We start from the raw sequence: 11,669 nt of genomic DNA, 5'->3' as shown, positions 1-11,669 counted from the left end.
TGGGCATATACCCATATACACCCATGCTCACACACACACACACATAACAAGAGAGAGAGAGAGAGAGAGAGAGAGAGAGAGAGAGAGAGAGAGAGAGAGAGAGAACCTCAAAGCCCATCCCTAGGGAAACAGTTCCTCCAACAAGGCCATACCTCCTAATCCTTCCCAAACAGTTCTATTCCCCAATGACTAAGTATTCATATATATGAGCCTATGGGGACATTCTTATTCATGCTACCACAAAGTTCATCAGCTTTTGATACTTAATTTAACATAGTTCTATGATGATCGACTAAGGGATAGCTAGGACCTTATAAGATATCTAGAGAGTTGTCATTGTTAAGTTTGTTAAATTGGTAGATATTTTCTTATGCTTCTTGTATCTTAAGAGAAAGTACTTCTGGTGCTTTTTAGTAATGTATGCATGTGTTATTCTTGCTGTTTATATTAAACACATCCTAGAAACAAGTGGTTCCTAAAGTATATTTATAGAGTTGATTTTTGTACCCCGGTTATTATTATGTTGTGTTTACATTTTTATTCTTTGTATTATTATAGATTCAAACTGTATTTTAAAGCATCATGTATTATACTTGAGCTTTAACATATATTCTGGTTCTTATAACCACCACTACAGTCAAAAGTCAGTATTGCATCACCTCCATGATTTCCTTGTGCTGCCCCTTTAAAGCTACACCCTCTCCCATCTGGAACACCAGCATCGGTGATCTTTTCACTATTATTACCCTTCTATTATTTTGAAAATGTCATGCATAATGAATCATATGGTGCTGTGGTGGACAGATTCTAAGTAGCCCACTCCATTGCAGAGCCCTGGCGTGCAGGCTACATCTCATTTGCAATTAGCGTAAACTTTGGCAAAGATGATAGGATGTCACTCACTGCCATGATTGTTTGAGAATGTCTTAGTCAAATGGAGGAGAAATAGAAGAGGATGGGAGAAGAGCAAGGAGGGAGGCAAGCTAAATGCAGAATCAGGTACAACATTTTCTTTTATGTTCCAGTGACTCAGCACATAATGCTTTAAGATTAATTATTTTGCTCAGCTATTCATCCCACGCACAGGTATAGAACATTTTTTATTTGCAACAAAGGATTTTCAATGTGTCTTAGTGATTACAAACATTAACTCTGGAGTCAGAGTACCTAGGTCCAAATGTCCTGTGCCAAATACACCGTGGACCTTCTTGTAAACATTCCTTAATCTCTCTAATACCTCATTTACAAAATGAGAATGCTGAAAACGCTCACCACTTTAGTCCATTTGCACTGTTCTAACATGGTACTTGAGACCAGAACATTTCTTCACAATGGGCATATGTCTGACTCACCATTGTACAGGCTGAAATAATGAAAAACTGAGAGACCATGTCTGCCAGGGACCTTTGTAAGGTCCCAAAAGTAGCATATAAAAAGAAAGAGAGACCCAAGTTCATCGTTTTCTCTGGACCCCATTCCCACAATGAATAAACCACTGCTACACGGCTGTAGAATAGGTTCATTAAGGTTTTAACCAACACATAAAGGTCTCTCACTTCTCAGCACTTACGCATTGAGGATGTACGTTTCCAAAACATGAACTTTGGGGGATATATTCAAACTTTAGAGACTTTCCAATATTTTGTAATACATGTAGATGGCTTAATAGACAGCCTGGCATGTGGCAATAAATCACTGGCATCTATCCTCAACGCTAATACTAATAATATTTATGTAGAATGAAATAAGTTATCTGGTTTTTAGTGAATTGCCAGTCAAATACTAATACTATTGCCTGGCATGTAAAAATTATAGGTATTATATATGATTTTTATATCATCTACTTCATAATAATAGCACTAGTATAATTTTAGCATTTATTAGTATTTATCACCCTTTATAGCCTTCTACAAAACAGTAAAATAAAATTATATCCATGGAATGGGTACAATATTGACTGATTTGTGCATACTATAGGAAATAGACAACAAAGTGTAGTTTTAAATTGTAATAACTATTTATATGCACTTGGGCTTGTAAATTAATAGGCAGAAAAATGTTATAAAGTGTATAATCAAATAACCCTCTTCGTTTAAATAAAATAATATATAATACGTTAGCCAAGTAATCCTATTTAGGCTAAATGATAATATTTAGTATTCTGTAAAAGTGATTCATTTTTGTTTAGCACTATAAGATCAACTATTTTTGTGCTGCTATTCAAAGAACAGACAGGTAAATCCAGGGACATAGCTAAGACACAAGTTCAGTGTTTCATAAGTTGCTAGCAGAATGTGTAGTTCTGCTAGGGGCTTAAGATCTGCCATCTCAAGTGAGTTACATCATTCTTTTTAGTTCTGAATAGCTTTCCAATCTGTATCTGTCTATCGTAGTCAATTTACAGTGAACATGAAAAGTAGCGAAAGTGAGGCAGAAAGCCCAGGCTAGCAGCGTATGTGCTTGTGGTAGCATTGCCTTCAGAATCTTCACAGCTATGCAGTTAGACATGCAAAAAAACATCAGTAAAAATGGAAAGAAAAAAAAACCTTTATGTGCCAGAGAGAGTGCTACGTGTTCACCAAACTTTTCACTTTCTTCCTCAGTCAAAAGGAAACGACATTCTCCAGGCTCTACTGTAGTCTGCCTTCCATACCTGTGTTCTGGTTAGAGGACACAGCCCTTAAAACTGTCTGCAAGACTGTCTGTCTTCACCATTTCTTAGATACCAGCATGGTTTTCAGTTCACCTATAAATATGTTTTATTTATAAGTATTTTATTGAGGAATTTTGCATCAATGTTCTTCTGAGAATTTGGCATATAGTTTTCTTCTGTTGTATTCTTATTCTAAGTAGAGTATGGGGGTTGTGGGTATACTTTGTACACATGTGTATGAGTCGGGGGGTACCACAGGGAAGAGGAAAGGGATCATTCAGAGTGGGAAGTGGGAGCAAGAAAGGACAACGAGGGATATATAAAGAGCAAGGCACATGATAGGCATATATGGAAAAGTTTATAATGAAGCCCTTTATTTTGCGATGAAGACATACTAATAAAAAAGAGAAAATAATCACCTATAGACATAGGATGCCAGAGAAGGCTAGTTAAAATATGTAAGAATATTTAAACTGGGGTTTTCTTGTGAGATAAAGTGCTTTTGCTACCTCCTCCAGACATCATACACTCTCAGGCTTTGAATGGAACTTGGACAGACCCTTGTTGCTCTTACACTGTAGAGTTCTGTAAAGGGAGACATTTCCACTTTCCATGTCTCCACACTTCAGCAGTTTTTCTTGGCAACTGTCTCTCCTGTAATTCAGGGAGTGGCCTTCTGCTCGGCGTCACTGCGGAGGCGGAGCCTTCTTGGAGCTGTGCCTGTGAATTCTACTCTGCCAGCCTTGGGGGAGGAGTCGCATTTTACCAGGCTGCAGCTGACAAGAAGCGTCAAGGTAATGTCTGACTTAAATTTATCTTCTAGTGACTTCTCAGAGCTCTGGGATCAAAAATGAGAAAATAGGAAGGATGATCCTGGAGTGGAAGGAACACTGTGTGATTTTTAAAGAATTGCTGGCATTTTGACGGCATTAATCCTCTGGAACTTTTGTGTCTCCCAAGGATTTTTAAGTCCACAGAGGGGAAAGGGTGATCAGATTACAGCCTCTAAATTAAGGCTTCAGTGCAGCATGGCCGTTCACGCTAATTTCCTAACTTGGCAGACCCTGTTAATATTACAACGCGTTCTGTTATTCTATGAAGTTTCAAACACAGAACTAAAACTGACAAAAGTATTCAACATCAGTGTATTCATGCGTCTGCTACTTGGAATACACAGAAAAATGTGTATATGTTCCATGCGTAGGAGTATAGGAAGGGGATCAAATGTGCAGTTGAGTGAAGACATGGGCACATAATCTATGTGTGTATATATGTGTGGTTGGAGAAAAGTGACAGAAACTCCTGTGTTAGCATTCAGCATTTCTGGGTAGTCAGGCTGCTGTTCTATTTGTAATAATCCCATTTCAATACCATTAGAGTGTAGATCGCTTTACAGTTATTTGTTTGATTGTGAAAGAAAAATGTATTTCAAACAGCATACTCATTTTGTTTCAGGCACACATGAATTTATAAACATACATAAATGCTTCTAAACCATACTTATTTTTGCCAGGAGTGAAAGTTTCCCTACATCTGGTCAAATGAGTAGCTTAGTTGCTGTTTTGATTATAACTAACTCTGTGTGTGTCCTCCTTGCACTTCATTGTTTCAGGTCACGTGGTGAACCTAGATTGCCAAAAATCATTTTTCTGCATCATCTAAGTGTATGGACAAAATGACACATTTGGCTTATTCCTATAAGCCATTTAAAGAATATTATATTATACATGCAAACTCTGTAGTATTACATAGCTGGTAAATAGAAAACAGAAGCCTCCAAAGCTTCTGAGAAATATAAAACCTGATAAATAGAGAAAATTATGGAACAGTAACTACATTTGCTATCTCAATATATGTCTGTTACTACAATGGATGCAATTAAATATCAGAAATTCATCTCTAACAAAAATATGCATTATCTATATAGAGAATCAGGGCTGCCTTTGCCATTCTGTATATTTAAAATAGCAACCCATATATATTTGGGCTTTTTTACATCTTCAGTGAAATATTGAGATAAAATATTACAGACTTGTTACAAGGCTCATTTAATAAGTTATGTAAAATCATGTGGAAAAAACTTACTTATATAGAATCATATTGAAATCAGACTCTTAAAGGGGGTTCCTGAACCTGGTTTGAAATGGGCATTCATTCTCCAATGTAAAAATTTTCTAGAAAGAGAATATTCATGGTGGATATTAGTGTCAAGTTGTACTTGACTTTTATTTTTATATGTATGTGATATCATTTCAATTTTAAGTGAGTTTCTGAATCATCAGAATAACTGTGCTGAAAATATTACCCTATTTCTATCCTGACTACAAACCCTTCAATGTACTTTATTTAATGTTTCTAAATGTGCTACAGGGAATGGAACCTAGGACCTTAGAGATGCCAGGCAAACACTCTGACACTGAGCCACATCCTCAGCCCTTAAATCTTTATACTTAGCATAAAGGATTCTAAAAACCCAAAAAGTCTCCTGATGGTTAGCACAGTTTCTAACCTTCTCCCATAAGAAGGATCTTGTGTTAAGGACAATGAGGACTACTGAGAACTCAAGAACAATGGCACTGGGTTTTGATCCTACTGCACATACCGGCTTTGTGGGAGCCTAGGCAGTTTGGATGCTCACCTTCCTAGACCTGGAAGGAGGTGGGTGGTCCTTGGACTTCCCACTGGGCAGGGAACCCTGATTGCTCTTTGGGCTGACGAGGGAGGGGAACTTGATCGGGGAGGGGGAGGGAAATGGGAGGTGGTGGCGGGGAGGAGGCAGAAATCTTTAATAAATAAATAAATTAATTAATTAAAAAAAAATATATATATATATATATATATATATATCTCCATAAAAAAAAGAAGGATCTTGTGTTGAAGTCCTACCTATATCACCAACAGACTACATTTCTGCTTCTAGTCATAACATGGCATATGTGCCAGAAAGCCTGAATTTTCTTCAGACAATTCATTGTTATAAGCAGGAAAACAAAGCAGAGAAACTATTTTTTAATTAATTAGACTATGAGACAGAGTGTGCCATATAACTGTGAGTCTATTATAAATGATTGCAAGTTTAAGTAAATCCACTTGATAACTAAGGTAAAGATTCAATCAGAAAGTCTAAACTGTGATTCATAGTAGACACAAGATAATTTCTCACCTCCCTTCCCTCATGCCTCACCTCCTACTTTTCTAGAAAGAGATTATTTCAGCATGAATGGTAAGGAATATTTCATCTTGTAAGGATACAAGGGAAAACAAATATGACATTGTAGTGATATTCCATTTGTATTTCATAAATAAAGCTTGTCTCAAGATCAGAGAGTAAAACAGCCCCACGGTCAGCCTTACTGACCAGGCAGTGGTGACACACCCCTTTAATCCCAATAGACACACTAGTTGCCATAGAAACCAAGTGGTAGTGGTGTACGTACTTAATCCCAGCCATAGAGAGAATTATAAAACGGGAGGAGACAGCTCTCACACACAGTCTCATTCTGAGATTCCTGGAGGCAGGATTGCCAGTTTGGACTAAGGTAGAGGCAAGAGCCAGTAGCTGGCTGCTTTGCTTTTCTGACCTTTAGGTGAGCCTTATTTATTAAAATACAAACGAAATATCACTACATGACATCTACATTAATGTTAAGATTTTTTTTACCACTTCCGTTTTACTTATTTGGTTCCCTGTCTTCTTTTTGTGCAGCCTTGACTGATATCAGAGGCTCATGAGCTGTGGGAAGTCTACATGTGATTGGACTTGAGCCCAGAAAGGCAGTGTGACTACATACGTGCCCCCAAGGGTGAAAGGGCTGCCTGGGAATCAACTGGCTTGAGAGTCAAGATAGTTGGATCACATTGCAAGACTGTCACCATCCATGTGACAGAGGGTAAGACATGTCCCATTTCAGGAGATGCTTCACATTTGAAAATACAATGAGATCTTAAAGGATACTTGACTTTGCTTCCTGCTTTCTACCTGAAGCATTACAATTTAAAAACAACTTTTGTATAAACATAAGTCAGTTGAAAGTTTGAAGCAAAGCCTTGTGCTTAGCTAAAACACTGCCTTGTAGTGTTAATGAAGTATTGGAATCATTTTAGAACTTCGTAGAATTGTAATTTTTAAGCTCATTCTAGAACTTCTGAATAAGACTTTACAAATGGAGCCTAATGCTAGGCAGTGGTCACACATGCCTTTAATCCCAGCACTCAGGAGGCAGAGGCAGGTGGATCTCTGTGAGTTCGAGGCCAGCCTGGTCTATAAGAGCTAATTCCAGGACAGGCTCCAAAGCTACAGAGAAATCCTGTCGCGAAAACCCAAAAAAGAACAGAGGCTAACATTCTATGAGGCCCTCCATATGATCCTCATGGTTGCTAGATTTGAAGTTTCACTACCACAGAAGTAATACTAGGAATACAAAAAACTCAAAAGTATTGGATGACATGAATAGATTCCGTAGCATACAATTACAAGTACTTCTAGCAATAATGAAGCATATTCTTTAGCAAAACTGTAAGGGTTCTTGAATTGAGGTTATCATACAAGTTTATTTCCCACTGTTACCTCCCTGTCCATTAGGCTGATATTTTTTTTTTCTATCTGGTCTCTCAACAAACACAGCTCTCTTTATTTTATCTCTTTTGTTTGTTCTTGCTCACCTTCTACTTTGGCAAGATAGTTTTATTTATTAATAGTGTTTTCCCTATTTCAGTATCTTCCAGAGTTCTTATTCAAACAACATGTTCAAGTATCCTGGGGACATATTTGTGGAAGAAAACAGTGCATATAAACCATAAACTCTTTGTGGCTCTAAACCAAAAGAAACTTTAATAAGACTGTTGTTTTGATAGCACTTGTATTTGCAGACACAAGGCCAACCAATCTTTGTAATACTAACTACTTGTCACACTAATCTAAATCATAATGGATGGTGACTATGTCCTATGTTATTGGAAAGAACAGTTATGGCCAGCAGAAGTCTTATGTAGGTCTGAAATTGCGTCAAATAGTAAAAGGGCAACGGCATATTCTCTGGAAGTTCAGTTACTTCCAATAGGTGAGAAAATTACTGTGAACAGCAGAGACACAATACCACTAACTAAATCCGAGGTTGAAGCTATTTTGGCCTCACTAGCAGAACAGTCAGAGGTCAAAGTTCTACCTAGGGAAGAGACAGCCTATGAAAAATCGCTGAAAATGGCGCTGGAAGTGGTGACAGAGATAAATGAGAGCCAGGAAAGCATGCCAGATGAAGAAGACACCGCTAGAGCATCTGAAAGTGAACCAGTGGAGCTGTCTGATTCACCTCCCCCTAAAAAGTATCGGAAACTGGAAAGCAGCCTCCAAGAAGACTCAGCCTCCATTTTACTGTGCTCAGAGAGTGATGATTCCCTAGCTGACGATAAGATGCAAGTGTACACAATTTATGGGGGTATTCCAGGTGAAGAGGATTCAAAGCCACCCCGAGGCTTCAGCTGGTACCCAGTTTACCCTTCGTTTATAAACGATGATGATGATGATGATGATGATAAAAAAGAAGAAAAGAAAAAGATTGACATCTCAGCAATTATGTCTGTGAATTTATCATTCAAAGAGGAAAGTGAAGACATTAAAGAAGAAAAGGTTATTGTATCAGCAGACGATCTGGTTGTAGCCAAAGAAGAGATCCAAGGCATGCACCCAGAAGCCCCAGCAGGTTCCTCTGAGTGCTCCACCTTCCCAGAGGATTATATGGACGATCCTGGAGAGGGCCCATCATATCTGATTCCATGCTTCTATGGCAGCCAGAATCTCTATGGCAGCCAGAATCAATCTTCTGTGGAATCAGAAATGGATGCTGAGACCTCCCCTGAAGGCTGCTCAGGGGACTCTCAGGTTTCACTTCCTGTCTGTAGTAACCCAGTCAACAGTGACCTACTACTTCAGAGACCGGATTTTGAAGATCTTGAGGAAGAAGCTCAAGCTTCTGACAAGCTACCTTCTCTAAATCCTGTTAGTGCAGCTGCACTAGGCAATGATGAAGAGCACGAAGAAGAGCTTCCCCGCTTCCTTCTCTGCTACGAGACGCGGGCATTTGAACCCGGAATGATAGTGTGGTTCAAATATCAAAAATACCCATTTTGGCCAGCAGTGATAAAAAGCATTAGGCGAAAAGAGAGGAAAGCAAGTGTGCTTTTGGTTGAGGCAAACATGAATCCTCAAAAGAAAGGTGTTAGAGTCTCTTTGAGAAGATTAAAAAAATACGACTGTAAAGAGAAGCAGGAACTAGTGGAGAAAGCTAGGGAGGAGTACGGTGAAAGCATCGATTGGTGCGTGTCACTGATTTGCGACTACAGAGTTAGACTAGGTTGTGGATCTTTTAAGGGCTCATTCTTTGAGTACTATGCTGCTGACATCAGTTACCCAGTCAGGAAAATAATCAATCAAGACACCTTCAGAAATATCTTTCCAAAGCTACCCAATGAAGACACAGGGGAGCAAATGTCTGTGACTTCCCATGCCAAGAAAATATCTTTCCAGAAAATTCTCCCTGATCGGATGAAGCCTGCTCGGGACCGTGCTAACAAGAACCTGGTCAATTTCATTGTCAATGAAAAAGGTGCAGAGAGCCATCTCTTGGGCATTTTAAAGGGCACAAAAAAATCCAGATGGCTGAAATCATTTTTGAATGCCAAGAGTTTCACACCCTGTATCGAAACATACTTTGAAGATGAAGATCAACTAGATCAGGTGGTGAAATATCTACAAGAAATCTATAAACAAATTGATCAGAAGATGCTCACTCTGATAAAAGATGACAAAATTAAGTTTATCTTGGAAGTTCTTCTACCAGAAGCGATTATTTGCTCCATTTCTGTAGTTGATGGCTTAGATTATAAGGCGGCTGAGGCAAAGTATCTGAAAGGACCGTCCCTTGGCTATAGGGAGAGAGAATTATATGATTCCAAAATCATATTCGAAAAGAGACGGAGGTCGTCAGCAAACGAAGCTCAGTAATTATGCCAAGAGTTGAAACCATAAGGGAAGCTAGAGGAAACTTCGGAAAAGTAATCATCTAGAATTTCCAACATGTAAATATTGGCGAAAATATGTGCAGGGAGGGTCTTTGAATCACAAGTCCTTTTAGTTTTGGAAGATCTGTGCAATCTGCAGATACCACTACATCCATCTTTATTTTCTTGCACTTTTTCAGAATCAGCTTTGTCAATATATTTTTAGCAGTTTAATTTCTTAATACATTTTAGAATGCATAATTCTTAAGCGATTTTAAGGGAAATTACTATTTTGTTCTATGATATTTTGTGTCTTTGCTGTATAGGTAAATACAGTATGCACATTCAGTTTGATAAAATTGCACTGGTGTTAGATTTTAAGCGAGAGAATTAGAAGAGATGTCGAAAACAAATATTAGTTATATATTTTTTTGCTCAATTTTTTAAATAAAATACTAAGTTTTCTCTTAAGATAGCTGAATTATTTTTCCTGTCATGCTTATTTATTTTTTGGAAAATTATCTCTAAATCATAGAACCAAAGATAGACTAAATGTTGCTACATGTCATAACTAACCACAATTGCTTTTGCAAGGAAACAATCTAAAATTAAAAAGTATATGGGTTACCTGCATGTATTCTGTGTGTGTGTGTGTGTGTGTGTGTGTGTGTGTGTGTGTGTGCGTGTGTGTGTGCGTGTGTGTGTGTACAACATGTCAGCATGCAGAAAATGACTTTTGGCATCTATGAACAGAATTGTTCATTCTACACTTCTCTGAAATTCCAGTTTGAGGAGTGTCTGTCTTTTGATGCTGAATCGTTTTTAAAACAGATGAGTTTCTGGTTATCTTCATAATTGTGAGTAAGTCTTATTACTATAGCTATCTGAGCACATGTAGAAGACAGTTATAATTAGCATATCAACAATCCTGCCCCTCTACATGCCAGGGTTGCTGCGTCAAGGTCTACCTAGTTTGTATAAACTAGAAAAAGCAAGCACTGTGTTCAGAATCCTGTCTCCAGTTAGAAATCCATTTGTCTCAAACCAAGCAAGCTTTAGCACCTAGCTTATGTATAGAATGGTTCCAACTAGTTCTAATAACATAAATGCCAACTGGCAAATCATTCCAACCAGAATCTGGAAATCTGAGAAAAATGTTACAGCAAAAGTTCTTTACTTGCTACATGTGGCAGTTGTTCTGTATATGGTTACGTATACAAAATCAGATGTTCTTGTAACTTGAAACAAGATTTTTTATAAGTCTTAGAAAAGCTAGTATATTAAAAAAAGCTTGATGTGAAAAGATGTATTGAGGGTGTAGACACAAACCTGTCTACATTTTTACCTCATAGAGTGAGACAACTTTCCCTCTTGGACTCTTCTTCTGTGTTCATTTCACATGGCTATATGTTTATGTACAATTTGCAAAGTTTTGGTATTTGATTTATAATGAAACCATGATATCTTTCACCTTATAGGTTAATTTAGTTGTATAGCAACACAGTGGTGGTTTGCGTAAATTAATATATGTACGTGTATATATACACACACACACACACACACACACACACACACAATTTGTTTGAAACTTTTGCTCATTGTCATCATTTAATTCTTGTTAGGAATTGTCATTCTAAATAAATGCCCGCTTTCATGATTGATTTTGTATTGTTTTAAAAGAAAACCTTCCCGACTGTTTATGCTTTCTATGTAACGAAGTCATCTTTGGATCCTGTCTAAAATTTACCAATATTCTTCTTATATACACAATGTGTCAGTGCCCATATTTTTCACCTAGCTTTTAGAAGTTTGTTAGGACACAACACACCATACAATATGTAGATTCTATATCCTAGGAAAATGCATTATATTTACACTATATACTGTGTCCCTCTGGCTCCAACTTATTGCCCCCTTCAGTCTCCCCAGGAAGTTATCTCTGTATGCTGGTTCTAATACATTTTAATTACTCTACTCATTGCTGTGAATTAGGAGATCAAGTATATGCAGTTTAAATCTT

General features: G+C 37.7%; 1 protein-coding gene across 4 annotated transcripts in view; it reads left to right on the top strand.

Moving 5' to 3' along the window:
* Positions 1–11,306, top strand: part of Mum1l1 (MUM1 like 1) — a 25,002-nt gene extending 13,696 nt beyond the window's left edge. For 3 of the 4 annotated variants that reach the window (XM_013353851.2, XM_026789354.1, XM_026789355.1), the window contains 3 exons: positions 3,319–3,447; positions 6,360–6,543; positions 7,369–11,306. In XM_013353851.2, the coding sequence (XP_013209305.1) occupies positions 7,581–9,653 (2,073 nt within the window). In that variant the 5' untranslated portion in view covers positions 3,319–3,447; positions 6,360–6,543; positions 7,369–7,580 and the 3' untranslated portion in view covers positions 9,654–11,306. Of the gene's footprint in view, positions 1–2,603; positions 2,664–3,318; positions 3,448–6,359; positions 6,544–7,368 lie in introns of all 4 variants that reach the window. The other variant, XM_013353850.2, reaches the window with a different exon arrangement.
* Positions 11,307–11,669: the final 363 nt, after the last annotated feature.

The sequence above is a fragment of the Microtus ochrogaster genome, unplaced genomic scaffold (assembly GCF_000317375.1).
Source record: "Microtus ochrogaster isolate Prairie Vole_2 unplaced genomic scaffold, MicOch1.0 UNK17, whole genome shotgun sequence".
Classification (NCBI taxonomy): Eukaryota; Metazoa; Chordata; class Mammalia; order Rodentia; family Cricetidae; genus Microtus; species Microtus ochrogaster.
Note: the sequence above shows the minus strand (reverse complement) of the source record. Positions and strands in the feature narration are given on the sequence as shown.